This window comes from Trichoderma camerunense (assembly GCF_050948025.1).
Source record: "Trichoderma camerunense strain CBS 138272 chromosome Unknown V8C40scaffold_8, whole genome shotgun sequence".
In the NCBI taxonomy this organism is placed as follows: Eukaryota; Fungi; Ascomycota; class Sordariomycetes; order Hypocreales; family Hypocreaceae; genus Trichoderma; species Trichoderma camerunense.
In genome coordinates, this window is record NW_028145362.1 from 72,315 (window position 1) to 99,353 (window position 27,039).

Here is a 27,039-nt window from a genome sequence, read left to right on the forward strand (position 1 = left end):
CCTTTGGCTAGCTTGATTGGTGTTAACGGCAAAGTCAATTCGCCAGTGGATTCAGCGTGTGTTTTTTTGTTTCCGTACTCCGTTCGTTAGTTAGTTGGGATTGATACGGAGGTATGGATGGATGAGTGGCAGTACGTTAGCTCGAGGCAGGGCTGAGCCGAGGCAATTCCACAGAGCCTGACGTCAAGTGAGACCCCCTGAGGACTTGACTCGAATCCCGAAACATTGAGATTCTTTTTTTTTCTTCTCTCTCTTTTTTTAATAAGTATATGTGGGTAGCAGCTGCTTGAATTTAATTATTCAATTGGATATGAACCCCTTTTGAAAAAATCCAACCGACACAACAAAGATGAGTGGCAGCGATAAAGACACCAAGTTGGAGGGGACGGAAAAAGTGCTGGACAAGCGGACGACGCTGCTACGGCCTCCGGAGCCGGATGCAAGCAAAGCGCCCATCGAGAACACAGTCGAGGTGACGCCGCTGGCGGTGTTGGGCCCGGTAAGAAGACGAAAAGAACCCTCAATGAAGCCATCATGAAAAAGACCCGACAACTAAACGACCATCTGCCAACAGGACATCTTCACCAACACACGGCCGCTGTGGCTGCCCCCCGGCGCTCGAGGCGTCTACGGAGGCGCTGTGATTGCTCAGAGTCTGGCCGCGGCCCAGCTGACGGTTCAAGACCACTTTTTGGTGCACTCGTGCCACTGCTATTTCCTGCTGGCTGGTTCGGCGACGATCCCCATCATGTACCACGTCGAGCGGGTGCGCGACGGGCGGTCGTTTGCGACGCGGACGGTGCAGGCGCGGCAAAAGGGCAACTGCATCTTCACGACGACCATCAGCTTCGTGCGCGAGAACAGCGGCGGCGCAAAGCAGATCCGGCACGCGGCGGCGCTGCCCGACGTCGAGATGCCGGACCCGAGCTGGGACACGGAGGGAGACGCGCTCTGGGACCGGGCTGGGCCGTTTAAGAGCCGGCGCATCGAGCTCAAAGATGCCGACGCCCGGCCGGACCAGCGCAAAGCACGACAATGGCATCGTTGTCGAGGACAGATCTCGGCGGCGGGAGGGCATCAAGCGCATCTCAACGCGCTGGCCTACGTCTCGGACAGCTACTTCATCGGCACGGTGTCGCGCATCCACCGGCTGTGGCGGCTGGGCCTGACGCCCGAGCAGGTCGCCGAACTACCGGACGCCGAGGGCGACAAGATGCGGCAGTTCCTCGAGTTTGAGGGCATGGGCAGCCGGCTGGAGGACTGGGCGGGAAGGCCGCGAATCGGGATGCTGGTGAGCCTGGACCACAGCATTTACTTCCACGAGCCGAAGCGGGTGAGGGCGGACGAGTGGATGTTTTCGGAGATGGAGAGCCCGTGGAGCGGAGATGGGAGGGGGCTTGTGATGCAGCGGATTTATGCGGCGGATGGGACGTTGTTGGCGAGTTGCGTGCAGGAGGTGAGTCTTTTTTTTTTTTTTTTTTGCGTTTAGGTTTGATCGTTTTTTGGTATGTGATGAACGAAGACTGACACTGAGACAACACAGGGCGTTGTTCGATTGCAGCAGGACGAGGCCGAGAGGGGGTCCAAGATTTGAACAAGGAGAGAGAGCTCTTTGGATTGGGATAAAGAACATGGAGGATCATGGCGTTTGTTTTTGTACAGCGTGGAAAGGAACGAGATTTGGGTTCATATTTGAACTGCTAGACATTTCTAATTGGCTACTTTTAGGTCGTTTGTTTGTTGTTTGATGTTTTGAGTTCACAAGAGCGACATGGATGAACTGTTTGGGTTTACAACAAGCCCGTTGTTCAGACTAACAATAAACTGTTGGATTTAGAGTATATTCATCAACCACTGTGTTTTGTTCAGTTTTGTTATCGTTTCATGTCCAGTCTCTCTTATCATATAAGAGCCTCTGAATCACGGTCTACACGCAACTACCAGCAGCCAAAATTATCCGTCTCTCTTTAGCATCTCACTACCAACAACCAACAAGCTCTCCCCCAACCACTCTCACTCTTCGATTTCACCATCATCATCATCTGAGCATCCATTATGTGTCGCCTCGCCAAATGTCACTACACTGTTTGCATGTGTTGGTCCCGCAATGAGTACATCCATTGCTCAAAAGCACGCCCAATCAAACACACAGAAGACTACAAGCCATGTAGTAGCAAACCGCCCGTGGTTCTCAAACTTCTCATTGGCTGGTGTGATAAATGCATGTCGACAATCGAGACTCACTACGCCAATGCTGAGAATTTCGATAGGAACAGGCCGGCCATCAAGTTCAGAGACGCCCTGGCCGTTCGAAGATTCTGGGGCCTCCGAACTGCCAACCGCGACCTAGCCAAAGTCCGGGAGATTTTCTCGAGGCTGCACGATCCCGGGACGTCGTTCCAGTGGGATACCGTCATTGATTATTCGCACATGACTATTCAGCCTGGTCACATCACTTGGGAGGGGAAACTCGTTCAAGATGTGTATTACGCTGCAAAAGCTACCGCAGTCTTGCTCGGACCGGATTCATATGACCCCGATGTTGTGAGCTGGTCTGAGATTACGCAGCGGGCGAGGGTCTACACGATTGTCTGGGCGAATGGGTATGAGGATGGAGAGAGGCATGCCCCGAGGGTGCCTCTGTTTATGGATAAGCCGTATGATGAGGACTTTTGGAAGTTGACAGCGCCTGAGATCACTCGCCCAGCAATGCGCTTCCAGTACTGGAGGGATAATCCGACAGGTGAAGGCTCTGAGCTTCCTCCTCCTAGCTACACGCATCTCTTTCCACCATCTGGTCGCGGTCTCGGACATCAGACATGATGAGTCTTTTTGTTTCCTTTTTTCTTGTTCATCTGCCTTATTGTTATTTTAAACAAGCAACAAGTAATAATGGGCTGAATAGACCGGAAGAATGTTGTTGATATATCAAAATTATGGGAGAGTTAACCCGCCTGTTCATACTGACTTTGACTTGTGAGATATGAGCCGCAAAGTGTATGTATCTGATCATTTCGTATGTCTCTCTGAGCTGGAGCATCCGAGACATGATCCAGCATCCAACTCGTTAGTCAATACAGCCTTGACAGCATCCCAGGTGCATGTATTCAGCCTCAATGCGCCGAGAACCGGCATTTCGTTAGTCTCAATCTGTTACTGCCCAGCACATGAGGCGGATTCAGCCGCAGCTACACTCCATCGGCACAAGCCAGGATCTAGCAGCAGCAGTGGCGGAACGGCCCATCCGTTCAAAAATAGCAACGAAAATGTGTTTGCATAAACCATGTGAACATTTCGCCTCGTTTACTTTGAAGCCAATATTCCATGTGGAACAATTCAAGTGCTGCTGTAGGTATACATGCTTCATGTACTTAAGGTAGTACATGTATCAAATGGAGGCGCAGTTCTGCACACCTCTCTGGAGGAAGGTACGGAATGCCATATTCCGACACCGAGGCAAATCACAATCTCCAAGCAAATGTCCTTTGCAAAATCTTTCTCCCCCTAGCTTCGGATTTTTCTTCTTCTACTCTCTTTCTTCGTTTCCGCGTAAAGCGCCGTTCATTGTTCATTTCAATCGGCAGATACCCCTTTGGGATGAGTACGATAACGCACAAACCCCATAGCAGTCCATCGCCAAGTTGGGCAGCTACAATTACCGAACATTGACTCACTCGCCTCGCAAAAACGAAAATTGTTCCTAGCTTGGCAGCTTGGCCTGGGGTTGTGGCGCAGCGAAGCACCTTCAACCCAATAGACGCCTGGGCTAGGATGGACGCCTAGCTACTTTGCATTGGCTCTTTTGCACGACGGCGGAAAATTGCTTCCGGTCAATTTGCTGCTTAGCCAGATCGACGTGGCGCTTCAGCTCCAGGAGGATTTGCCAAGACTTAGGAGCCATGCTACGCTGCCCCGTCCATCGAGCTAGCTGCGGCTCTGGCAGAATTCGAGACGGTGATCGAGACTCGCTCACTCTGAGAAACCCTCTGATGCTGTTGCTTCTTTGCCGCTCGCTGGTGGGTGGCTGCCAACATTGAGCAGAGGCGCGACGCGAAGCTACTGCAGCTCTGATACATGGCATGGTCCCACGGGGAGGAATGTCTCGCTCACTGAAGCTCTCAACTCGACTATTGTCGTCGCACGGCACAAGATAATTAGACTCATGGGGCCCTTCCCGTACCACACGACCAGGCAGGGCTGCTGGGTCTCAAGCATGGCCTCCCATCCCCGAGTCGTTCTAGCCTCATCCAGTGGCAGGGATGAGGCCACAACGAAGAGATGATGGTCTTTCAGCTCCTTCAGGCAATGGCCGCAGTTCCTAAATCTATGCTTAAATACTAAGGAGTCCCAAACAATTTCCGCCCTTTTTCGTCTGCCCATGACACCAGGCAAACAAAAGAGATTTTAATTTGCTCTGCCATCTTCGACCTCTTCCTTGGGTACATTACAGCATTGAGCTCAGTTCTTCCGTTTGTTTCTTCTCTTGCGCCCTTCACAATGCGCTCGTCTGTCCAGTCCATCTCGCTGGCCGGCCTCGTCGCCGCTGGCACCGTTTCCGCAGGCATTCTCCATGTCCCTATTGAGAAGCGATATCTCAGCAGTGATCCCTCTCCCTCATTACTCCGTCGCGATGGCAGTATTAGTCTTGACGCACTCAACAACATCACTGGAGGTGGCTATTATGCCGACTTCAGCATTGGCACGCCTCCCCAGAAGCTGAGCTTCCTTCTCGATACAGGTAGCAGTGATACCTGGGTCAATTCAGTCAAGGCAGATCTCTGCACAGAACCATCAGTACAGCAGTCGGTCGGCGAATTCTGTTACAAACAATGTAAGCCAGGATCTTTACTACTTCTCCAGTATTCTTGTGAATCATTTCGCTGACTTCCAATGTTATTATAGTCAATCCGTCTCGTAGCAGTTCCTATAAGTCGAGCACAGAAGACTTTGACATCAGTTACCTTGATGGCCGCAGAATTCAGGGCACTTACTTCAAGGATACAGTTACTATTAACAATACGACTGTCAAGAACCAACAGCTCGGCTTGGCCCTCATTTCTGTTCGTGGTACAGGCATTATGGGTCTGGGCTTCCAGGAGAACGTGGCGGCCGACGTCAAGTATCCCACTATCATCGACAACATGGTATCCCAAAATGTCATCCCTGTGCCGGCATTCAGTCTCTACCTCAACGACCTACAAACCAGCCAGGGTGGTATTCTCTTTGGCGGTGTCGATACCGACAAGTTCCACGATGGTCTCGCCACTCTCCCCCTTCAGCCCCTGCCCGCGAGTATTGCCAAGACTCAGGACATCGTCATGTACAACGTTCAGCTGAATGGGTTCAAGGCTTCCGCCGTTGATACCCCTGCCGTCAATGGTAGTGCCATTCTGGATTCTGGCTCAACAATCAGTCTCCTTCCAGATGCTGTTGTGCAGGCCATCTGGAAGAAGTACGGCGTTGTCAACATCCGAGGAGTCCCCATCCCTTTTGTTGATTGCGGCAAGGCAAACTCCAAGGATACTTTTAACTTCCAGTTCACCAACAAGACGATCAAGGTGCCCATTGATGAAATGGTTATTAACAACCTCGCCTCGGTACAAGACGACATCCAGTCGGACCCCACTTTGTCCAGTCTGTTCAAGGGATGGAGCGGAGTATGCACGTTTGGCATGAGCTCAACGACAGGCTATGGCATCACAAACGACCAATTCATCTTGCTCGGTGATACCTTCTTGCGATCTGCATATGTCGTCTACGACTTGCAGAACAAGCAGATTGGCATTGCCCAGGCGACTCTCAACTCGACAACCAGCACCATTGTCCCGTTCCAGGAAGGCTCAAAGACAATTCCTGGCCCTGTTTCTACAGGCGCTGACAATTCAGGTAATTCATCTACCCCTGATTCCACTGAACCAGGTAGTTCCGGAGACTCTGGAGATTCTTCCAGTTCTGCGAAGCCTGGAAGCCCTACTGAATCTAGCAATTCTGACAATTCAAAAGACTCTGCCGGCTCTACCTTCTCAATTACTCTGGCAGGTACCGCTATCGTCGCTCTCTCTATGATGATGAGTGCTCTATAGAGGCCAGACAGCTACCGAAAGGAGTTAACTTCATGGGGGGAATTCTTCTATTTTCGATAAAGTAAATGGGGTTTTAATAAGATGGCGAGATGATTTATGCGGTTATAGCGAATCTATGAGATATCAGACTTAATGTAAATTTACGAAATGGCCGGGGGATATACCGTAGCGACGATTAGTTTCTTGGGTACAAGCAAGCAAGCAAGTCCATCACATGAATATACGAGTGATATTACTAGCACACCAAAGTCACTTTGAAGCTAATGGCACCTGTGATTTATCTTTTGATATTATCTCTACAATAATACAAGTAATTCTTTGTATAGCCCTCAAGCACTAGTTTCGGCGGGCAAGTAGAATGGCTTTCAGATCGAAAAGGCTTAAATCTTCAAAACACATTGCGAAGAAGAGAGAACAGAAGAGAAGATGAAAAAAGAGTAGCCCTTTCAGTTGCTGCCTAGAAGCGTATTCGAGTCTTCAAACGCCTTTGTATGTTCCAGAAACATTTTCATCCAATAACCTGTCCTTCACTCCTCTTTCTTGTCCTCGCTGTTCTGCTCTTCATCCTTCTTCTCTCCAAACTCGTTAAAGAACCGCTCTCTCGCCCGGTCATTGACGGCATCAACATAGTCCTTGCGCTTGTTGAGCGTCCTGCTCTCTCCCATAGCCTGCGCGTCTCCCAGATTGGCGCCTTCGGCTCCAAGGCCCACGCCTTGCCTGTACACATGGGTGACGATGCTCTCAGTGCGCCCCTCAGCATTGGCGCCCAAGCCGCTGCCAGACATCCAGCCCATCTTGGCAAGCATACCGGCGCCTTTCGACTGCGCTGGAGTCTTTTCCTGCACAGGAGCCTTGCCTTGGTCCTTCTGGGGACCTGAAGCGCTCTTGTCTGCTGGAGCAGGCGGTGGCTTCTTGGGTTGATTCCACTGCTCACGTCGTTCCTTGGCCCTGTCTCGGTATTGTGGTGCCGTGGCGCCGGAATCATCGCCAGCTTCAGTTTGTTTTGGTAGCTGGATACCTCGTTTGCTTAGCCTCTCTACCGCGCTCTTGACGGACTGCTCATCTAGCAGCTTCTCTGCATGGAGCTTCGAATTCCCATGGCGACCTAGCTCGTCTAATGACTTAAATTTACGCATGCAAAGAAGACATTGGAGTTTATCTCGGTCCGCATACGTGATTGGCTTTTCTTCTTTAGCCTGAGCGTCAGGCTTGGCTTCAGGCATGGTGTCGCCATTTTGTTCCTCCGGTGGAGGTGGAGGCGCGGAAGAGGGTGCTGGAGGTGCGGGATGGACAGGGACTGACGAAACCGCTGAAGGGCCCGAGGCCTGCATCGATGCTCCAGTAAACGAAAACTTGATGGGCGCTTCTTTTGAGCTCTTTAGGGCGGGTAGTGGCTGCTTAGCAGCGGTCTTTTCGTCAGACTCCCCTGTGTGAATCTCTTCATGCTTCTTTTGCCACAAAGCCATATGACCAGCCATCGCAGGGACTGCCCTCTTGGCGGCGGCAGCACCTTGAGGGTCATCTGCCTTTCTCTTCTTCGGTTTCTTGTTGTTTCCACTCGGATCACTCCCCTTTGGCTCTCCATCTGCATTAATAGTCTCAGGAGGCTCAGCAGATAGGAGTTTCTGGCTGGGGTAGGCTCGCAAGTCACGATACCGGACGCGGAGGGTGGTGTTGAACAAGGGAGTAAAGGAATATCGTTCTGTCTCAGGAGTAACCTCACGTTCCTCTGGGACAAAGACCCCCATATGAATGTGAGACACGTTGACAGCACAGGCTGCAACAGTGAAGGATGGTAGCAGCTTGATTTTAGCCATGGCATCGACAGCATCCTGCAGAGTCCAAAATTCAGCAAAGCCATATTTGACAGACTCTTCTGTATTCGGATCGCGCATTAAGAATACGCGGTGGAGTGACCCCGGACGTGCACCAGTCCGAGCAGCGCGATCAGCTGGGGCAGTTGATTGGAGCTTCGAGCCCGGTACCAGCTTCTGGCTGGCTGGGTCAAGCTTTTCAAGTTCTAGCCGCTTCATGTCTGTAGCGAACATGTCCTCGTTGACAAAAGCAGTCAGAGGATAAACCACCAAGATCTGGGTAGGCGCATCGGCGGCATCAGCAGCGGGATTTAGACTTAATCGCATTGTGGAAGCTAAGAATTACACGTTAGCTGTCAGTCATTAAGAAGTTGTATCGATATAAAACTGGACGCACATGATGGGGATGAGCCACAGCGCTTGCATTTGGTGCGCGAAGAGTAGTTGTTGAAGCCGCACTGCATAATTGTTAGTTATAGCTGTGGTTTCTGTCTGCTGGCCGACGGGGAAATCTTACAGGTTGGCAGATCCATTGGCCACCACCAGCACCGGAAGCGCGTGTTTCTGCGTCCTCCCTGCGATGTGCAAAGTGGATGTAAGCGCTGATTCTGCCATCTGGGACTTCATCAGTCGTGTGAGGTAGTGTGATGAGGACTTTGGGAAAGTTTTCATTGACAAAGGCGGCTGCATGATCAACTTCCTCAAATTGGATAAAAGCTCGGCGTTTTCCTATGCGTAGTGTTAGGAATGGACTTTCACAAGAGCTAGAGTTGCAGGGACACATACCTTTGGAATACGTTATCCGAACATCGACGAGAGAGTAATTGTCGGAAATGCAATCGCGGATAATGCTCTCTCGTAACTGGACAGAGATTCTCGTCAGACACACCCTTTCTCGATGTCATGTTCGAGTAGTACGAACCTCCATTGCGTCTACCCTGACAGGCAATCCTTCGAAAATAACGGTATCACTGGGCAGCCCAGCCTCTCTCAATCGGCCACCCTCTCTGGCGGGGCTGCGGGAACGACTCCTGCTGTAATAATCTCCATGTGGTGATCGGGAGTTGTAGGATCTCCTATCACGGTAGGAAGAGGAGGAGCCATAGTCGTAGCCTCTGTCTTGGTCATGACGCCCGCGGTGATAGTCGTCGTTATACATTCTGCCTTGGTTGTCATGGCTCCAGTCACGAGGGCTCAGGCTTCGCCTCGGGCGCGCGTCATGAGCGTCTCGGTAGTCTGGCGCAGCGGAGGGAGGCTGGCGATGCGGCCGGGAGTGATGGTCGCGCCGGTCCCACGCGTTGCCGTACATGTCGTCGTCCCTGGATGGAGACTGTGAATAGCCTCGTTGTCCCGTGGGCAAGTTAGCCGTCAAGCTCAATTCATCAGCCATAGGTAAAAGCCCTGTAACTGTTCTCAATCTCCTATGAGTGCGCGGGCCGTGTCTTTACCCTGCCGCGATGGTTGGTGGTCGTCGTGGTAGTATTCTCTTTCTCTGTCTCTGTCCCGTTCTCTGTCTGTGTCTCTCGATCGAGCATGGCGAGAGTCGCGGTTGGCTTCACGATCTCTGCCCCGGTCTGGGGATCGTGCGTGCTGGTCGTCGCGCATAACGACAGAGGCCAATCAGGCACAATTCTGAGGGGGGAGCTAATAATTAACGATATAGAGGAAAGGAAGTAAAGAGAGCGTAAACGAGTCAGCGATGGCCTTGTCGAACGAAGTTGCAAGATGAAGTCGAAGTTGAAGTCACATGGTGGGATGTTGCAACAGTCAAAATGAAGTCCCACCTTATTTTGCAGCACAGGGAGCTGAAGTTTAATAGAGCTGGCGCTTACTCAGCCGCTGCATCTACCAAAGGCCTGTGAGGAGGGGCTCTGCTATAGGTACACAGACTCCCAGCCATTTATTGCTGCAGGACAAAGTACCTGACCTGTTGTATTCTACGCCACTCCAAAACCTTCGCAAACGGCATCTCGTAACGATAACTAATATATAATCCTTACCGTATCTCATCTTTGTATATCGTCTGTTTCATCTTCTCAATTATATCTGCATCTCGTCATTTTTGTCTTTTTCTTTTTGGGATTCCTCGGCGTTTGTTTTGGACATCATTCATTGATCATCGAACCTTGTCTCAGCCTCTATAACACTCACAAACCTCGAGCCCAATTCGCCACCAGCCATGGGAGATATCAAAGATGATGATGCAAATACCATCTGGGAGATGTCTGAAGACGGCTGTTACGTGGGCCTGACACACGACTATCTCAACATTCAGCAGGCTATAGATAAAGTCCGCAGTCCCGCAGCCGGTGCCATTGTCTTGTTTGCAGGTTGGTCGCTCACTTCTGCAACATTCCGTCCGGTCTGATGTCTCATGCTGGAATACTCTCTCGCTAATCACATCTGGATAGGAACAACGAGGGATAACTTTGCCGGGAAGCCTGTAAAGGAACTCCAGTACACAGCTTATAATAAGCTGGCCTTGCGGACAATGTTGACCATCTGCAAAGACATCCTCGGCAAGCACGGCCTCAAAGGCATCTCTATGATCCATCGCTTAGGCACGGTACCTATTGGCGAAGAAAGTATTCTCATCGCAGTCTCGTCACCACATCGGCAAGCTGCGTGGAGGGCCGGGGAAGAGGCTCTCGAAGCATGCAAATCTAGGGTAGAGGTATGGAAGAAGGAAGAATTCGAAGGCGAAGAGGGTATTTGGAGGGCAAATCGAGATGGTGCCATGGGGCAAAAGGTGGATTCATGAATGAGTATATATTTCTTCTATCCTGTTGCTTCTCTGCCGCTGTCATCTCTCAAAGATGAAGTACTCTGATATATCCCCCGCTATTTAATCATAAAACCATTCCCAACTGTTTGCGAGTCCCGCCCTTTTTTTTGTGTTTTATTTTTCGTACACGGGTAATGGCTCTTTTATATATTCAAACGGACACAATGGCGGGCGACTAGAATCGCGCTTCCCTAGCATGACTGTTGCACAAGACAAAGTTAGCATCTATGAGTAATTGGAGGTGAAGTTCTGAATCGAATGACAAACCGATGTGTTCGCTGTATATCTCTGTAAAGGTCTGGCTCGAACCCAGCCCCGAGGGAGCTAGACACTCTGTCAAGGCCGACGGGTACACAACGATGCCATACTCAGCGACGAGCATCTTCCAGAAATCGACTGGTAGTCTGGAAAGAGAGAGTTCAAGAGTCAGAAATGAGGAATATCGCAAGATGACACGCAATCTGACGCACTTGTATTGCCCTGATTTGACACCTCCATGTACGAATGTGCACACCGTCTCCAGCATCACAAGCCCTTGTTGCATAGCGAGGGAAAACTCATCGTCTGTCCAGCCGCATATTCGTTTCAACCGCTGTTCCGCGCAGTTCGTCGCGATACTCCACCCCTTCTCGATCTTGTGCAGAGTGCTGTCTTCGAGGTCGTGCATGGTGTCGGGTGAGAGAATATTCTGATTAAATAAGACGTTGAATTGATCGCTTTTTTTTTTCCAATCCAAAAATTGTGTATGAGGTTCTTTGTTAACAAAATCGCATACTGGTGGTGTATAGGTTAAGTACGGTGGAAGAGCCGCATGTGACGACAAAGGCAAGCAGCCATCAAGGTTCTCGGAAGGTTCATCCATGACAAACTATATCCGCCGCTGCATGCTATCAAGGTGCCGATTGAGAGTGCCTGACTAGCTTAAAGAAACAACATTACAAACAAACAATGACGAATCGCTGTCGGGTACATACTTGAAGTGGGAGTTACGACTCTACCGGCTCTTATCGGGGCGGCCGGATTCATGATGTTAATAAACCTTGGAACTGAAATAATGGCCGCTGTTTCGAAGTACATCCGAGTTTGAAAAGACTACCTAGCAATACATTCGTATACCATTTATACATTCGGTACCTAGTAGCTTTCACATCTACAGCTGTAGCCTTCTCTTAAAACATGTTCATCTACTTTGGAGGTAGTTCAATAAGAGACTTTGGTAGTAACCGAACCCACTTGACGCAGGTGCCCACCAGCACTTGGACCACTGAAAGCAGGCACTAAGAGTATGGCGATTATGAAGAAGGCAGAAGACACATAAGAAGGACGAATCATATGGACGCATAAAACATCTTGATTAGTGTTGATGATTCCAAGAAAATATGTGCATGTTGCTATATACAAGTGGTATCTCAGGGGGCCTCTCGAGCCAGTTCGTGACTTCAAAAAGAATATGCATCAATCATGATCCTCCGCCTCCACCTCATTATATCTACAAATACACACACGGAGACAGCGCCCACTCTACAGAGCATAGTTCTCCGTGTGCAAAAAGATTTCTTCCAGCTCGTCGTCGCCCCAAATCTCCGCCTGAAGCTTCGCCACCGTGTTGGCCACGCCCACTCTCATCCCCGGAGGACCACACACAAAGACGGCGGTCCTTCGGCCCAAGATGCCTCTGCCCTCGGGCCCACCCGTGGCCCATTGCTTGAGCATGTATCCAAGATCGGGGCGACCGTACTCGATGGTCCAACCGTCTTCAGTTATTTGATGGGGCATGGGGAACGCGGACCGCATAAGGTTCTTTTGGAATTCGGTGGGTGTCTGCGGGAACCCAAAGTCGAACCCGGCTGGTGGGCCAAAGGTCGATACCGGACGATCGCTAGGGCCGCCAGCAGGAATGCCAGAGTTGTACAAATGCGCCAGCTCTGGAACCGCGACGGGCTGAGGCTGGAGTTGAGGCTCATGCTCCTCTAGTGGCGTATCGTGCTGCTTTTTATCCTCGGGATAGCCATTCTCATTGAGGTTGCCCAAATTATCTTCAGAAAGGGCACCCTGGCTCATCGGTGATTCATTAGAGGATGGGTGAGGGAGAGGTGGTGGCGGCGGATATTGATGAGGTTGCAGGTATTTTTGTTGTGGCAGTGCCGTGATGCGATCCTCATTCTCTTCGCGAAGTTCGCGCTCTCGCTCCGGATCTCCCATTGCCTCAGCCTGAATAAAGGCCGAGTTTCGCTTCGAGGCAATGCCTGCAACAAAGCCGTCTAGTTTATCGTGAAGCTTGTGAGTCAAGGCCCGGGTGTTTGATCCGTTTATAGGAGCAGTCATCTGCTGCCCTTGTCGGTTGCGCACAGCTGTAGTGACAAAGAATTTACAGCTTATGCTCTCAGGAGGAGCGGATTCTCGGCAGATGCGCAGTTCCTCTCGGAACCAGTCCATGTCTTCAAATTTCTTCATGGCCCAGACGACGACGACTCTTCTGGTGATGGCCTTGCCATCTCGCATTCGCTTCACCAGGTTGAGAAGCTGAGATATCAATGACGTGATGCCGCTTCCGCCAGCAATGAGGATGCAGGTGTCAAAAGCGGCTAGATCGCGTCGCATGCCGCCGTAGGGACCATCCAAGAATGCACGGTAAGTATGGAAAGGGCCTTTCTCAATGGCAGTGTCTAGGACCTTGCGCGTGAATCCACCATAGGCCTTGAATAGGAGGATGCAATCCCGATAGTTTTCTCCGTATTCGGAAGGGAAATCCTCGCTGCAGAGGGATGAAATAGTGAATGGGTGGTTATCAAAGAATGAGATGCCAGGCATTCGAAGATAGACGTATTGACCAGGCTTCCATCTCATCTGAGTAGGAATGGTGACCTTGATGGCGTTCTCGGCCATGAGGGTGATTGCAGCCTCATCACCAACCATAAAAGACATTCGTCCAGGCTTTGCCCAGTTAAGTTTAAAGACCCGCAAGAGATTGCAGATTCCGAAGATGGCACAAGTGGCATAGAGGTAGTCCCAGGTGAGGAGCCGGTTGGCCGTGTGCCAGAACAACACGCCGACGTAGAGGATGCCGACCGGGACGTGAAGGATAACAAATGCTTCGTAGGCAACTCTCCGAATCCAGGGGAGAGAGAACACGTTAAGCCAAAGCAGCGGAACGATGCAGGCAATTCCCGTGCCGTAAATTATGCCCTTTGAAGGAGGAAAAGTCGAGCCCCAGACTGACAGGCCATTGTCTTCCCATACAGGTTGAACATAGAATGGGATCATGTGAATCAATGAAAGGAATAGACAAAGGTAGCTGAGCCATCGGTGAAAGACGTTTAGTCGCTCTGGTCCAATGCCAAGCAACATGGTCAGTATGTTTGTCTTCATGCCAGTCGCAATGATCCACGGAGTCAATGCCACGGCAAGCATGCCGGACCTGATGGCCACAGGCGGCGCTCCAAATCGGATGCTCTCCCAGTAGAGTGGCTGCTGGAGGAAGGTGTAGAGGGTGACAAAGGCAAAGGCGATGAACGTCGTCGCCAGAACGGAGAGCGATGAGAAGGTAAACCGATGCTTTCCAATGACAATATCTGGAACAGATCTATAGAAAACCCATCGAAACAAGGCTAATGTATCATTGATAAATCCAATGGACGAGAAGTGAGCCTTGGGGCGGAACTTTTCACCCATAGGGTTGCCGTCGGGGAAGAACTCCTGGGCCATGCCGGTGCGAATGGCGGCCTGGACGAAATTGGAGTCGACATTGTAAGTCTCCTGGTAGTGTGTCTCAATTTGCTGTTTGTAAATGGCCTGGCGAATCTTGTCTTGCCAAAAGTGCCACATGCGAACCACGAAGATGCAGCCCGAGAGGGCAGCCGCGAAGTATGTCCACCCGAGAGCATATTTGCCGGCCTTGGACCAAGGATCAACAGTGTCCGCCTGAACAAGACCTGGTGGGCTTGTGGGAGTCAAGGGAATCAGTATCCGCTTGACGACGTCGGAAACGCTTCGCGTGGCCTGGGTGGTGAGCTCCTGCATATGGGGTGCCATGATGGAGAGCAGGAAATGGCTGCAGCTGCTTCAGCTGCGTCGTAGCAAAAACGTGGCGGACGAGGCACGAGTTGGAGTTGGAGTTGGTATCACCCCGTGCTTGCGTGGGACGTAGGCAATGAGAAAGCCCGCGGTTTCAACCTGGGCCAAGGACAGCGAATGCTTCTATCGCATTGCAGCCAGGCGCTTAGAGCCCGCCGATCAGGACTTGCTGCCGTGAATGAGTGGCTATGAAACCGCAGCGCGCTCTGGAGTCATAACGAGTAGTACCAGACTTCTCGAAACGAAACAAAGCCCAATGATTAAGATTAACGAGAGAGCTGGGCAGTGAGATGGGAAAGATTGATCAACAACTGATGAGCGGTGGGGGGCTGAATGCGGCGGCCCGTGAGGATATAAAGCACAAGCATGGCTCAAAGAGCTTCCCTCCTCCCTGCACTCGCTAATACGGAGCGAGTGATACAGGGATTTTTAAGTCGGTGGATCACATCAACGATGGGCTAGTGACGGCTGCAAAAAGTCTGGGTGACAAGCGCGGGAAAAGATACGGACGAGCATCAGATGTTGGTGACACGCCGAATCGCCATGCGGGCAACGGTCGATATGGCCTGAATCGTTCAATAGTCCGGACAAAAGCAGACAGACAAGAGCCGTGATGGGACGCAACAGGGACGCATCAGGGCTCCCCAGCGGCTGGGCAGGCCGCGAGATTGGTCGCTTCTTGCATCCGGGGATTGCGCACGCCGAGCACGAATTGGCGCGGCCCAATGTGACAGGCGAGGTGATGAACGAGGCGGCATGCAGGTCAAGCTACCGCAATCTAGCCATGGTGTGCTCCAACCAGGCAACGGCAACAGGACGAATTTGCTAGCGGGCGGGGCGAGATGGCTGCTCGGCAGACGGTTGATGATCGAGCAAGGGTTCGTCTGCATGAGCACGGCGGAAGCTAACGAACAACGTCGATTCATGTGTCTTTGGTGTCCATCGATGCCTGTAGGGACTCGTCCATCCCATCTCTCAGGAACAGAACTGTACTGTACGGAGTCGTGTCCGCCACAAGATCCACAAGTTTGCTGACAAGGGCTCCATGTTGCACTCGTAGTCGTACAGTAACCGTTGGTGATGACACACACAGTCCTGTCCTTGTCCTGGTGAAGAAGTAGACTCCGAGGTATTATCCCACAAGCCCACTGTTGATTACAGTAGAATAGTGAATGGCCATGGCGAATGCTACCGTCTTGAGAACGGCGCAAATCCGGTCCCCCAAATCATAAACACCGCCATCAGCAGCCCTAGCGCGAATGAGGGGAAACCAGATTTCTGCATTGAGCCACTCACGAGCTCCAACAGCTCCCAATCGAGGGACCGTTTGGGCAAGTAAAAACGGCGCTCCAGAGGCTGTTGGTGACGGATCTAGTGGCCATATGCACTCTGCACCGTGATTCGACGGGCGGCAGGGCGAGGGGGGGACCGTCGTGGACATGGGCGGCAAAACACGGCGTGTGATTCGCTGGACGACTTGCTGGCCGACAGCGGTCTGAGCAAATAAGGCTCTGGGAATTGTCCGCCAAGATTCTGATAATCTCACAAGGAGCGCTAACAGCCGGAGTCTGACGGATCGCGTGGGATGAATTTGAGTGTCTCACAGGGCTTTTCTTTCTTTTCCAGTTGCTGGTGGTGTTGAGGTTTGGCGCTGCCTGTGCCTGTGCTTGTGCTTGTGGTCTCTGTGGCTGCTGTTACTAGCCTGTTAGTGGCCCGGAGAAATGGCTGTCCGGCACATGCTTCTTCTTCCCCTGGCCTGGGCGCCTTTGTCCTGCGAGAATCACCCGATTGCGATACTGTAGAAGTTGTCAAGCATGGATCTCTTCTTGCGCAATCTGCCTGCATCCGAAATACGTATGTACTGTAGACACTCGGCATCCATCTAGCCATGACAGCGTCGCAGCCAAATCACGTGTGACATCAATCGGAAGTCAAACTTTGTGTCCGAGCAGCTCTTTAACTTGGCTGCCCTGCCGATTGATAATGATTCCAGCCTGGAGAGACGCGTCAGTTGGGTATATATCGAACCACCGTCTCCATACATGACACCAAGTAATCGGCAACGACGGCATCGATCGACATCCCCGTCTTTGCATCTCCGAATTCCCAAGCAATCTCCAGCTGCCGGGAGACACAAGATGGACTCCTCCGTCAGCCTTGTGCTCCACCCCCGTTTCATTGGCTGTAGATTATCCAAGCTCCCCCACCCGCAAGGCTGAGAGCTCAAGTTTTCTTTCTTTTTGGGCGGCGGCGCAGAGAACAACTCCCGAAACACACGACACACTTGATACAGCCCTTGTTCTGATGTTGTAATTCTACACCTGTCTTTCGATTATACCCATCAGCCACCCGAAGTCTTCCGAAATCACCGTCATCATGGCACCCGAGGTGGGCCTGTCGCGCTCGACCTTTGCTAAGCTCTCTCCTCATCCGTATCTGCTCGCAAATCTCGAACCATCCGGCGACTCTGTTCCACCTGCGCGAAGCAATGGCCGGGCTCCTTTCGAGGTCCGGACACCCACAGTCAATCTCTCCAGCTTATCACATGCCCACGGAAGTGCCCTGGTGCGGACAGGGGATACAACCGTCATTTGCGGAATTCGGGGCGAAACAATCCTGACAGACCACATCCCCAACTTCCGCGCATCCAATACACAGACAGAATTGGCCGATTACGATTTATTGGTTCCGAATATTGAACTGGCCACCGGATCGGCGCCACAATTTTTGCCCGGAGGTCCGCCCACAACTCTCGCCCAGACATTGAGCACCAGAATTTACTCCCTTCTACACAGCTCCAAGCTGCTGCGCGCTGAAGATTTGCGGATATGGCACAAACGACCGGCCGAAGCTCCGATCCCGGTCGACGAGGAGGAGCAGGAGGAAGGGAATGAGCAGCAAGAAGGAGAAGAGACCGTGGTGGCATACTGGGTGCTGTATATCGATCTCTTCTTCATTTCCTTTGATGGCAATCCGTTTGATGCAGCTTGGGCTGCAACCGTGGCTGCTCTTCGTGACACCAAGCTACCCCAGGCTCGCTACGACCCAGACAGAGAGATGATTATATGCTCCAGGAAAAACCCCAGGCATCTCACGGTGGAAACCATGCCCATTGCTTGCACAGCAGTCATTTTCACAGGCAAAGAGACGAAAGACCAGGCTCCAGATGGCAAATTCTGGATGTTGGCTGACCCAGATACCCTGGAGGAATCATTATGCAATGAGACAGTCACGATTGTCATTGACTGCTCTAGTGGCTCAAGACGAATTCTGTCCATCTCGAAGCACGGAGGCACTGTCATGTCGGCGAAGCTACTTGGGTCAAAGGAGTTCCTCGACTGGGCAAGTAAGCGGTGGGAGGGCCTTGCATCGGCAATTACTGGCAGCCGATGAATCTAGAATACCATATAATACCATAATTGTTTAAGCATCGAGAGCCATCTTTGTTTCGGGATGATTTGTTGGCCAGCTCATACAAAGGACCAACTATAGTACTACTAGGAGACTCTGCACATTGTACCGAATAGAGGGTTGGTGCAGAATAGAATCGAACTGTCAAGTGCAAACAAAAACTTCATGGATCAAAGCGGGCATGTGTCAACCATTCGAACCACCCTTTCAGACTTTATATCTAGGGCAGTAGATACCGGCCGACGACTCTCTCTACCGCTCTAGTCGAATGACGCCGCGATGCCACGTACATAAAGTACCAAAGACATAACGTGAAAAATTCAACAAGCGGTTAAACTATAGAGAAGAAAAAAGAAGAAGAAAAAAGCTCAGAAACAGAAGCTCAATTTTTTAGCCTACTACCAGAGCACGCACAGGCCACCCGACTTAGCTAATCCAAATCCCACCTCCCCACTTCGCTTGAGCTTCGAACCTTTCCAAACCCTTTAGCTAGCCAACACTTAAACGAAACTATTTTTTCCTACTCTGTTTCTGTTTTTCTTCTTCTTTCTTTTTCCTCTCCTCATCGTCTTTCGACCGAACCATGGAATCCCTCTCAGATACAAAGTGGGATGTAGTGATCAGCGGCACGGGGCTCCAGCAATCCCTTCTCGCCCTGTAAGCTTCGGATTCCATCGGCTTGGCTTTTGCCCTCCAAACTGACTGACCAGCCTCGTCTCGTGAAGTGCGCTGTCGCGATCTGGCAAGAACATCCTCCACGTCGATCCCAACGAGTACTATGGCGAGGCCGAGGCTGTCCTGAGCCTGCAGGAGGTCGACGAGTGGGCTGCTAAACGCCAGTCGGGCGATGGCGATGGCGTTTTTGCAGCTGCGCGGGTGACTCGTCCCGAGGGCCCCGAAAGCTTGTCGTCGAGGGGTTACACCCTCGCCCTGGCGCCGCAGCTGATCCATACGCGCTCAGAGCTCTTGTCGAAGCTTGTTTCGTCGAAAGCCTTTCGGCAGCTCGAGTTTCTTGCTGTCGGCTCGTTTTACATCTATCAGCCTTCGTCCGCAGAGTCTTCAACTCCTAGCCTCAGCCGCATACCCTCGACTCGAGAAGATGTGTTTGCCAACACGACGATTTCAGTCAAAGCAAAGCGCGGGCTTATGAAGTTTCTCAAGTTTGTGCTGGACTACAACGTTGAGCCGCAGACGGATGTATGGAAGCCACATGCAGGCGACTCGCTGGCGAGTTTTCTTGCGGCGGAGTTTAAGCTTGACGCCGCCCTGCAGGCATACATCATCACTCTGACTCTCAGCTTGGATGGCAAGATATCGACAGAAGCTGGTTTAGCCGCTATCCACCGCCATATTACCTCCATGGGGGTCTTTGGCGCAGGTTTTGCAGCTGTTTACCCTAAATGGGGCGGCCTCTCTGAGATTGCCCAAGTGGGCTGTCGAGCCGGTGCCGTCGGCGGCGCCGTCTATATGCTCGGCGTTGGCATCAAGGACGTCCAAAAAGCCCCTCCCACGGCTGAAATGCCCGAAGAGCTGGAAATTGTCCTAACAAACGACATGGCGATAAAGTCAAAAACCCTGGTGAAAGCCCTGGGCAAGCCGGCAGGCGAAAGCCGCCGCCTGAGCAGACTCACAGCCATTGTCAACTCGGCACTACCATCGCTCTTCGAGACGGTGACTGATGGTGCCCCGACTCCCGCAGTCGGCGTTGTTGCGATTCCCGCTGGAACATCATTTGGCGAAGACGGAGTCTCTTCTGAGTACCCCATCTACGCTCTGGCTCATTCAAGTGACGCCGGCGAATGCCCTTCTGGACAATGTAAGTTTTATTCATTCTCTTTCTCTCATTTTATTTCCTGCGTGTGTTATGATGATAAAACCTTAACGAATACTTATCTACATTGGCTGAATCCCATTGACGATAACTCCTCTGACAACCTGATACACACCCTCATCATTAGCATTTCTTGTCTTTCATACCTCTTCTATTGGATAGCTTGCTAATGGTTCATCAGGCGTATTATATCTAAGCACCCTCACAAGCCCAGATGCTCAAACCCATCTTGAAAAGGCGCTCCAATCCCTTTTGGCTTCCTTCTCTGCAGACGGCCAAGAGCCTCCCAAGTCACTCTACCAATTGTATTATGAGCAAACTGGTTTTGACGTTCCATCCGTAAACATCGATGGGCAATCCGCTGTATTCTCCTTGCTACCTTTGGATCTTGCGTTTAATGACTCTGTACTGGATCCTGTTCGTAGCGCATGGAAAATGGTTGCGTCTCCAGCTACGGAAGAAGAATCTGCAGAGTATCTAGTATTCACAGATCGGGAGGGCGCCGATGCCGAAGATGAATTTGATAATTAACTAGCCACCATATGTGCATTAAATGAACTATTATATACCCCTGAACGTCTCTATACTTTGCCCTGACTGTAATTCTAACTGTGGTGACTCCCTGACTACTTTTCTTATAATAAAGGGGCTATATGGTTGTTGTTGAAGCATATCAAGTATACAATCACCATGAACGATCCTGGTAGCTGGCAGCTGGCAGCTGTTATCAGCCCAGGTGGTACAACCTTGCCATTACGCATTACATTCAAACTCTTCACCATCTTTCTGTCTCATTGTATACTAATCTGAGTATTTCCATTGGACTGCCACATGAGGCCGCGCAAGTTTCCATCATTCACCAGCCCTTGGCGCGTCCTCAAGCTTCTTATAAGCAGCCCGAACCTCCGGCAAAGAACTGATCCTCGCAAGCCACTGTTTGACGAGAGGGCAGTCTTCCAAGCTCAATCCCGCAAACTGATGCTTCTTGACCCAGGCCTGAAAATGTAGATCCACCGCCGTGACCCTAGATCCTCCCAGAACCGTCTCGCCGCCACTCCTCCTCAGCTGATTCTCAAACGTGCCGTAGAAGCGAACGGCCTGCTCCCGGTACCGGTTCAAAGCGTCCTCATTCCTCACCGCGTTGTAGTTCTGGTACCAATTCACCTGGCCCGTCATGGGTCCCAACGTCGTGAGCAGGAATTGCTCCCACTTTTCAAAGTCGACGATATCCTGCTCGCTGCTGCTTTTCGGGCCCAACAGTCCGTCCTTGTCGTACACGCGACGGACGTAATTCATGATGGCGCCGCTTTCCCAACTCACGACGCCGGTGTTTGGGTCTTCGAGGGCAGGGACGCGGCCGTTTTCGTTGATCTTGAGAAACGCGGCGCCGAGGACGCCTTTCTGGGGGTCGTTGCCAAATTCCCACATCTTTACGTCGTAAGGGACTTTGAGGAATTCGAGGGCCATGGCGATTTTGAATGGGTTGGGCCCTGCCTCGTGGGCGTGGAGGAGGAGAGGTTTGATGGTTTGCTGAGGCATGTTTTACTCGCTGATAACGAAGTCTTGGTATTTTCGTTGCTTCCTTTGCGTGAAAAATGTGCTTTCTATAGCAGATCTTGAACTTTTGGGTGTCGTATGCCGACATTTATATACTTGAAGCCCCTTGGATGTTAGTCTGCCCATGTAGTTGCATCAGGTGGGAATAGTGGACATCTCTTGAGAGTTTCCACCGGAAACCGACGGGTAAGGACTGTGAATCCGCGAGCAGTGATAGGCCATCATCGAAAATCCCGCCCCAAGGTATGTCCGAGCATGAACATGTGGTCCCTCGACTGGAGCTGCTGGAAAATTGTTCCGGATTCGAGAATGTTGAGTCGGGTGGATGCTCAAAGCTGTATTCTCACCGCCAGGCCCGCGGATTGAAGCATATGGATATGCAGGATTGAGAAGTTAGTCTTGATCCTTTTTGTTGCAAAAGATGATTTCTGTTTCTTTCTTTGCATTTACAAAAACAAAAGTCGATGCTGGGTGCCTATGTTGACGATTAATTCTCAGTGGTAGCCTGGCTATCTCTTGGTTCACGTCACGGCTCTTGGACAAAAAAGGACTGCAAAGTTGTTCACGCAATCCTTGATACTTCCTCTTCTAAGCCCCTAAGTTTACGCAATAGATTCCTGTCGTTTTTCTCTTCGAATTACCTAGATGCCGCGGAATCCATCTCAACCCGGGAGTGGATTCGATATCTACTACGGCGAGGAACATCTCGCCGCCTTTACTTTCGTGACCCCTACAAGTGGAGGATAGAAAAACAGGGAATGAAGAGATTTTGAACACGCATGCCAAAACTATGTGCATATAGAAGTGATCGCCATTCAGTGAAGCAATAGTATGTGCCCATGTTGTGGATGTATGTCCACTTACATGTAAGGGATTCTGCGGTCCGTACTGTATTTCTCTGTCCTCCACTTGCCGAATTCTGCTGCCACTGGAGCTAACCAAGTGAACCCACCACGAATGACCGGCAGCGGAGCTTAAAGCAACAACAGCGCCCCCTACATACCCAAACAGGCAAATGGATACAGGTACCTTCAATGTTGGCGATATAATGGATCCTATTCTCAATGGCGCAGACTGCAAACTCCAGACGACGTCGAAAGTCCAAGTCAAATGTTTGATTACAACAGATATGCCGGGATGATTTCTCGCTGTTGGATTTCTAAGCGATCGCTCGCAATCACTTGCCGCACGAACAACAGTTCCACATACAAGTTACGTCTGGTGATATGGCCTCAGGAGAACCAGAACCCAATGGCTTCCTCAACATGATCGCCCCGTGCCATGTCAAGTAGACGCTTGGCTACAATTATAAATTTCCTTGCTTATGAATAAATGATGACCCATCATTCACCGATGGTGGTGGTTCGAGTTACGCAGTGGTGCCGAAAGAAGCCACGACTACACGATTCAGACTGAACTACAAAACTACATCTCGATGCCCTCGAATTTAAAAGGATCAAACGGTTCGAGTTAAACATTCTCCCACATTCAAATTCTGTTCCGTTCCATCACAAACTTGCGATAAAAACCCCCCCTCTTCAATACCATGGCCGATCAGCCTAGTATCAAATTATACACCGACTCAACTCCCAATGGCATCAAAATTAGCATGGCATTAGAGGAGCTCGGTCTCCCATACGAAGTTGAGCACATCGACATCACCACAAATCGCCAAAAAGAGCCATGGTTTCTCGAAATCAATCCCAACGGCCGCATCCCAGCCATCACTGACACGCTCCCTGATGGGCAACAAGTCAGGGTCTTCGAGGGAGGAAGCATCCTCCAATATCTAACCGAGCGATATGACCTAGAACACAAACTCTCATTCCCCAAAGGCACCAGAGATTACTGGGAGTGCAATAACTGGCTCTTCTTTCAGCATGGAGGCAGGTCCTCCATCTATATATGTTGATATTGTTAAAACCTAACGACTAAACGTTTTCAATTCTAGGAATCGGCCCAATGCATGGCCAAGCAGCACATTTCTACCGCTACGCGCCCACCAAGATCCAATACGGCATCGATCGGTACATTAATGAGACACGACGTCTCTACCGTGTGATTGATGCCGAGCCTGCCGGGTCGAAATCTGGTTTCCTGGTGGCAGACCACATCTCCATTGCAGACATCGCTGTTCTCTCTTGGGTAATCTACGCGGAATTCGTCAGCTTGGACATGAGCGAGTTTCCGTTTCTCCAGAAATGGGAAAGAATGATGTCTGCCAGACCGGGCATCAATAAAGGCTTTCATGTGCCTAAGCCTTTGATGTTCAAGATCAGGGAAGGCGATCCTGAAGTTTTTGCACAGTTCACAAACGAAAGGAAAGATTGGATTTTAAAGGGAATGGAGGAGGCCAAGAAACGATAGAGCTTAGTAAAAGATCAAGTTGGATTCCACAAGGCAGTATCTTGAGCCAGAGATAATCGAACACGGCAGCGTGGCCGACGCTTGCTCTTGTATCCCGCTGACGGTTGATCAGCTTGATCCTTACTCCCCCTTGTCCCCTTACGTTGATGTCATGCTATTCCCGTCTAGTGGGGGAGCCCCCCAACGGCGAGCTTATAGTACTTGACATTTGATCTTGGCTGGCGTCAGTTCCGTAGCTCCCTAGCTTAGAACCATCTTCCTCAAACACCCCAAAGCACAACACAACTTGATAGCCACCCTAACCTGGAAGCGACTTAGAACCAAGATTCCATCCTCGAGAGCAGAGCCTGCAAGACTACAATCCGGATCCTGCCTTGCCAAAGCTTTCGCCCATAGAACCAGCGTAGCTACATATACGCCGATAGCAAGATGAGGCACCTCGGCCACGGCCTTTTGGCTCCCGTGATCCTGCGTTGGCATGGTGGACAGGCAGCTTTTGTCGGTTCGCCGACCTGACGGAATGTCAAAGACAACAGACTGCTTTGCTGCGTCGAGAAGTTGTCTTGCATGGTGAGCAGCGATGTCGCAGTCCTCGGAGCTCTGCCATATCTCAACATCTGCGATACGGGTGCCCTGGCTTGCGGAGCCGCAAATTTGCCATCTTGCAGATTTGTGCAGCAATTCCACATTGGTGCGGATGTTGATGAATATCAGGTGGAAGAGCGAGGTGGTGGACAAGCGACTTCCGATGGGTATCTGGGTCTGGCATGCATTCCACCATCGATGCAGTCCGAGTTCCAACAAGTCTTGCTTCCAAAATACATTTAACATGGAGACACCTTCACTACTCGAATTGCCAGAAACAGCGGCGAGGAGTGTCAGACAGCACATTGCTGGTGTAGGTGTTGTTGGACAGTGCAAGGTCGTTTGAGGATTCATTATTGACGCGAATAGTTTGAAGCAGTCTTCAAGCAAGTCAGTGCTTTCCGATGGGCCTTGAAGACCGTCGAAGCCAGCAAATGTGCATTGAATGATTGTTGTGCTCAAGTGTGCTGGCCGTCGCAATATGAGCACATGGTACGATTCCAGGACGCAAAGACTCTCAACCAACCTGCGCGGTGGCTGTTAGCTGTGTGATGTGGCTTGCAGCGGTGTCCAATACAAACCTCAACCGCCTCTTCACGTCAAAATCTGTCAGTGACGATTCGAGGGTGGTGAGTGAATAATCCTCGACACTCTACTTTATGTCAGTTCCGACCACAGGGGGGGGGGCATGTTGAGAACTGACCTGAAGAAGAAAACCATGCTGTGCCTCGGTGCACTCGAACGCTCGCGGATCTCCGCTGCACAGGCCGAATATCTCCAGGCACATCAACTATGAGCGATCAGAACAGCCACCAGAGACTGACGGACATAGAAGCGCGAACTCCCCCCCCTCCTCTCCAAATCTGAAGCGAGAGGAATATTGTGGCAGCTCTTACCGTTTGCGCTAGGTCTATCGCCTCTGGCATACTCAATTGGTCGCTCGAAAGCGCCTTTATATTCCGTCAGTGATGCTTTGTAGAAATTTAGGAAGAGGCCAGTCACTCGACGCACTCACACGACTCAAGGCCAATCTCCTAGCATCGGTATGCATAGCCAATGAAATTCGGAAGCTGCCTTCGATTGGGCAGAATAGGCCGCCCACTGCTGCCATGGCGAGAAGAAGCTCGGGAGGTTGGCTTGGCTCGTGTTCGGCATCCTGGAATATAGGCATCATGGGCGCAACATGGCATATAAACTTATGCAGGAAGAACCCAATTATATCTTTATCATGTGGCTGGATGTTTGTACGCAGATTCAAGAGCCATTCAGGCATTCGCGGCGTATTGATTGGGGTGTCGGATGGACCTAGACTACAAAACCATTGCTGCAATGAAGATGCTTGTCGGACAAGTCCATCGTTTGCGTCGGTAGCTTCGAAGAAAAGCCCAAAGTCGACGTTGAGGAAGAAAGGATCATAAAAAGGCTGTACTGGTAAGCGGCTGTATAAAAGCATATCCGACCAACTTGGGCAAACCTTGTCCATGTAAGGCCAAAACTCAAGCGATTCGAGGTCGAAATTCGATGCACTTTGATCGTATGATGAGATCAGTCCTGCCGTACGCATTAGTAAACCGTTTCCGCACGGATTGGCTAGGAAACCGTATCTACCAGATGATGTCTCAGTCATGGCTAACATTTCCGGTGTGGACGCCAGTGCCTCTGCAAACTCAGCAGAGTTAACCTGTGCCACTGGGGCCGTGGAAAAAGTCTCAACTGGAAGAACCGGTGACGGAGTACATGTATTGAAATTGGCGTGACGCACAACTGGAGGGGGCATCTGTTCGCTCGCCGGGGACACGATGATGTCTCCAGCGAGCCGTGAGGAGAAGACGGTAGACGATGAATCGAAACATGGAGCCCCATCATCACTCCCTGTGTACAAGCACGAGGCCGACTTGAGCCTACAACGCTGACACGGCATGGCGCCGTCGCACTTCAGCTTGTGCAGGCGACAGCCATTACATGCCTTGGCTGTCCGTCGGGCTGAGCCCGAGCGTTGCCGAGCAATCCCGTCGTCACAGAGGTTCTTGAAGTGACGTTGGAGAACATCTTGTCGTTGGAAGCGTTTGCTGCATACCTTGCATTTGAAAGGGACATCTTTAGTATCTGTAGACACATGTCAATGCAGTGAAGAGAAGAGAAGAGATGCAATGACCAATAAACATGACATACGGGTTCTGGAGTGGCGCACAAGATGCTCCTTGCGGGTGAAAACGCGGTTGCAAACGGCACACTACATTACCGTGACGACGAATGTCCAGTCAGTAACATAAAGCTTCTTCGCCAGTCGTTCCGGACGAGAGCCGGGGTTACATGTACCTTGGAATCCTGGGAGCCTTTCCGCCTAGAATTGTTCACCCGCGCTTCACTGGGAGCACCGGGGATGCTCCGAGTCTGCATTGGAGATCTTTTGCAGCTTAACCCGATATCTGGTGGGTGTTGTTTCGTTACAACATGAAGATACGGAGTACAGGTACATAGTCCCGGCGGTACCCCAGACAGCCGAGTGGGGTCCCGTATGATCCATGGATG

The 27,039-nt window shown here is 51.1% G+C and overlaps 12 protein-coding genes across 12 annotated transcripts; 7 read left to right on the forward strand and 5 right to left on the reverse strand.

The window, feature by feature from the left end:
* The first annotated feature begins 126 nt into the window (after positions 1 to 126).
* On the forward strand, positions 127 to 1,825 carry V8C40DRAFT_209927 (thioesterase-like superfamily-domain-containing protein). Its single transcript, XM_083212099.1, has 3 exons — positions 127 to 499; positions 575 to 1,456; positions 1,544 to 1,825. The coding sequence occupies exons 1-3, from the start codon at positions 350 to 352 to the stop codon at positions 1,592 to 1,594; spliced, it is 1,083 nt and encodes a 360-aa protein (XP_083073438.1). The 5' UTR covers positions 127 to 349; the 3' UTR covers positions 1,595 to 1,825.
* V8C40DRAFT_209928 (uncharacterized protein) lies at positions 1,826 to 2,903 on the forward strand. Its single transcript, XM_083212100.1, has one exon. It carries the CDS (start codon positions 2,056 to 2,058, stop codon positions 2,821 to 2,823), a length of 768 nt encoding a protein of 255 aa, XP_083073439.1. The 5' UTR covers positions 1,826 to 2,055; the 3' UTR covers positions 2,824 to 2,903.
* A 1,479-nt stretch (positions 2,904 to 4,382) lies between these two features.
* V8C40DRAFT_243521 (aspartic peptidase domain-containing protein) lies at positions 4,383 to 6,347 on the forward strand. The gene is made up of 3 exons (XM_083215462.1): positions 4,383 to 4,831; positions 4,903 to 5,886; positions 6,004 to 6,347. Exons 1-3 carry the CDS (start codon positions 4,498 to 4,500, stop codon positions 6,081 to 6,083), a joined length of 1,398 nt encoding a protein of 465 aa, XP_083073440.1. The 5' UTR covers positions 4,383 to 4,497; the 3' UTR covers positions 6,084 to 6,347.
* V8C40DRAFT_243523 (uncharacterized protein) lies at positions 6,343 to 9,660 on the reverse strand. Its single transcript, XM_083215463.1, has 5 exons — positions 8,820 to 9,660; positions 8,684 to 8,759; positions 8,415 to 8,626; positions 8,295 to 8,355; positions 6,343 to 8,232 (listed from the first exon to the last, which is right to left on the reverse strand). Exons 1-5 carry the CDS (start codon positions 9,285 to 9,287, stop codon positions 6,611 to 6,613), a joined length of 2,439 nt encoding a protein of 812 aa, XP_083073441.1. The 5' UTR covers positions 9,288 to 9,660; the 3' UTR covers positions 6,343 to 6,610.
* A 166-nt stretch (positions 9,661 to 9,826) lies between these two features.
* Positions 9,827 to 10,892, forward strand: V8C40DRAFT_243528 (Molybdopterin biosynthesis MoaE). The gene is made up of 2 exons (XM_083215464.1): positions 9,827 to 10,227; positions 10,309 to 10,892. The coding sequence occupies exons 1-2, from the start codon at positions 10,077 to 10,079 to the stop codon at positions 10,656 to 10,658; spliced, it is 501 nt and encodes a 166-aa protein (XP_083073442.1). The 5' UTR covers positions 9,827 to 10,076; the 3' UTR covers positions 10,659 to 10,892.
* V8C40DRAFT_243529 (uncharacterized protein) lies at positions 10,679 to 11,450 on the reverse strand. Its single transcript, XM_083215465.1, has 3 exons — positions 11,153 to 11,450; positions 10,950 to 11,086; positions 10,679 to 10,882 (listed from the first exon to the last, which is right to left on the reverse strand). The coding sequence occupies exons 1-3, from the start codon at positions 11,347 to 11,349 to the stop codon at positions 10,797 to 10,799; spliced, it is 420 nt and encodes a 139-aa protein (XP_083073443.1). The 5' UTR covers positions 11,350 to 11,450; the 3' UTR covers positions 10,679 to 10,796.
* Positions 11,451 to 12,017: 567 nt separating this feature from the next.
* V8C40DRAFT_243530 (ferric reductase like transmembrane component-domain-containing protein) lies at positions 12,018 to 15,360 on the reverse strand. Its single transcript, XM_083215466.1, has one exon. The coding sequence runs from the start codon at positions 14,712 to 14,714 to the stop codon at positions 12,204 to 12,206; it is 2,511 nt and encodes an 836-aa protein (XP_083073444.1). The 5' UTR covers positions 14,715 to 15,360; the 3' UTR covers positions 12,018 to 12,203.
* Positions 15,361 to 16,434: 1,074 nt separating this feature from the next.
* V8C40DRAFT_243531 (ribosomal protein S5 domain 2-type protein) lies at positions 16,435 to 18,319 on the forward strand. Its single transcript, XM_083215467.1, has one exon. It carries the CDS (start codon positions 17,133 to 17,135, stop codon positions 18,147 to 18,149), a length of 1,017 nt encoding a protein of 338 aa, XP_083073445.1. The 5' UTR covers positions 16,435 to 17,132; the 3' UTR covers positions 18,150 to 18,319.
* Positions 18,320 to 18,660: 341 nt separating this feature from the next.
* Positions 18,661 to 20,202, forward strand: V8C40DRAFT_243532 (GTPase-activating protein MRS6). Its single transcript, XM_083215468.1, has 2 exons — positions 18,661 to 18,824; positions 18,893 to 20,202. The coding sequence occupies exons 1-2, from the start codon at positions 18,751 to 18,753 to the stop codon at positions 20,166 to 20,168; spliced, it is 1,350 nt and encodes a 449-aa protein (XP_083073446.1). The 5' UTR covers positions 18,661 to 18,750; the 3' UTR covers positions 20,169 to 20,202.
* Positions 20,203 to 20,764: 562 nt separating this feature from the next.
* Positions 20,765 to 21,633, reverse strand: V8C40DRAFT_287009 (glutathione S-transferase). Its single transcript, XM_083222623.1, has one exon. It carries the CDS (start codon positions 21,535 to 21,537, stop codon positions 20,851 to 20,853), a length of 687 nt encoding a protein of 228 aa, XP_083073447.1. The 5' UTR covers positions 21,538 to 21,633; the 3' UTR covers positions 20,765 to 20,850.
* Positions 21,634 to 23,101: 1,468 nt separating this feature from the next.
* Positions 23,102 to 23,922, forward strand: V8C40DRAFT_265282 (glutathione S-transferase family protein; the record flags this gene model as incomplete). Its single annotated transcript, XM_083219640.1, has 3 exons — positions 23,102 to 23,308; positions 23,367 to 23,445; positions 23,507 to 23,922. 3 exons carry the CDS (start codon positions 23,102 to 23,104, stop codon positions 23,920 to 23,922), a joined length of 702 nt encoding a protein of 233 aa, XP_083073448.1.
* Positions 23,923 to 24,162: 240 nt separating this feature from the next.
* Positions 24,163 to 26,428, reverse strand: V8C40DRAFT_265283 (uncharacterized protein; the record flags this gene model as incomplete). Its single annotated transcript, XM_083219641.1, has 6 exons — positions 24,163 to 25,033; positions 25,089 to 25,159; positions 25,211 to 25,297; positions 25,404 to 25,457; positions 25,523 to 26,058; positions 26,116 to 26,428. 6 exons carry the CDS (start codon positions 26,426 to 26,428, stop codon positions 24,163 to 24,165), a joined length of 1,932 nt encoding a protein of 643 aa, XP_083073449.1.
* Positions 26,429 to 27,039: the final 611 nt, after the last annotated feature.

Bases quoted from the DNA above. Each gene is read 5' to 3' on its own strand.
- V8C40DRAFT_243531 (XM_083215467.1), top strand. From the start codon at position 17,133: ATGGCACCCGAGGTGGGCCTGTCGCGCTCGACCTTTGCTAAGCTCTCT.
- V8C40DRAFT_209927 (XM_083212099.1), top strand. From the start codon at position 350: ATGAGTGGCAGCGATAAAGACACCAAGTTGGAGGGGACGGAAAAAGTG. The intron at 500-574 runs GTAAGAAGACGA...ATCTGCCAACAG, and splicing joins CGCTGGCGGTGTTGGGCCCG to GACATCTTCACCAACACACG. The intron at 1,457-1,543 runs GTGAGTCTTTTT...GAGACAACACAG, and splicing joins TGGCGAGTTGCGTGCAGGAG to GGCGTTGTTCGATTGCAGCA.
- V8C40DRAFT_209928 (XM_083212100.1), top strand. From the start codon at position 2,056: ATGTGTCGCCTCGCCAAATGTCACTACACTGTTTGCATGTGTTGGTCC.
- V8C40DRAFT_243530 (XM_083215466.1), bottom strand. From the start codon at position 14,714: ATGGCACCCCATATGCAGGAGCTCACCACCCAGGCCACGCGAAGCGTT.
- V8C40DRAFT_243529 (XM_083215465.1), bottom strand. From the start codon at position 11,349: ATGCACGACCTCGAAGACAGCACTCTGCACAAGATCGAGAAGGGGTGG. The intron at 11,087-11,152 runs GTGCGTCAGATT...CTCTCTTTCCAG, and splicing joins GTCAAATCAGGGCAATACAA to ACTACCAGTCGATTTCTGGA. The intron at 10,883-10,949 runs GTTTGTCATTCG...CTTGTGCAACAG, and splicing joins GATATACAGCGAACACATCG to TCATGCTAGGGAAGCGCGAT.
- V8C40DRAFT_243523 (XM_083215463.1), bottom strand. From the start codon at position 9,287: ATGGCTGATGAATTGAGCTTGACGGCTAACTTGCCCACGGGACAACGA. The intron at 8,627-8,683 runs GTATGTGTCCCT...CACTACGCATAG, and splicing joins TCGGATAACGTATTCCAAAG to GAAAACGCCGAGCTTTTATC. The intron at 8,233-8,294 runs GTGCGTCCAGTT...TGTAATTCTTAG, and splicing joins CTGTGGCTCATCCCCATCAT to CTTCCACAATGCGATTAAGT.
- V8C40DRAFT_287009 (XM_083222623.1), bottom strand. From the start codon at position 21,537: ATGCCTCAGCAAACCATCAAACCTCTCCTCCTCCACGCCCACGAGGCA.
- V8C40DRAFT_243532 (XM_083215468.1), top strand. From the start codon at position 18,751: ATGGAATCCCTCTCAGATACAAAGTGGGATGTAGTGATCAGCGGCACG. The intron at 18,825-18,892 runs GTAAGCTTCGGA...CGTCTCGTGAAG, and splicing joins CAGCAATCCCTTCTCGCCCT to TGCGCTGTCGCGATCTGGCA.
- V8C40DRAFT_243521 (XM_083215462.1), top strand. From the start codon at position 4,498: ATGCGCTCGTCTGTCCAGTCCATCTCGCTGGCCGGCCTCGTCGCCGCT. The intron at 4,832-4,902 runs GTAAGCCAGGAT...ATGTTATTATAG, and splicing joins CGAATTCTGTTACAAACAAT to TCAATCCGTCTCGTAGCAGT. The intron at 5,887-6,003 runs GTAATTCATCTA...ACAATTCAAAAG, and splicing joins TACAGGCGCTGACAATTCAG to ACTCTGCCGGCTCTACCTTC.
- V8C40DRAFT_243528 (XM_083215464.1), top strand. From the start codon at position 10,077: ATGGGAGATATCAAAGATGATGATGCAAATACCATCTGGGAGATGTCT. The intron at 10,228-10,308 runs GTTGGTCGCTCA...ACATCTGGATAG, and splicing joins TGCCATTGTCTTGTTTGCAG to GAACAACGAGGGATAACTTT.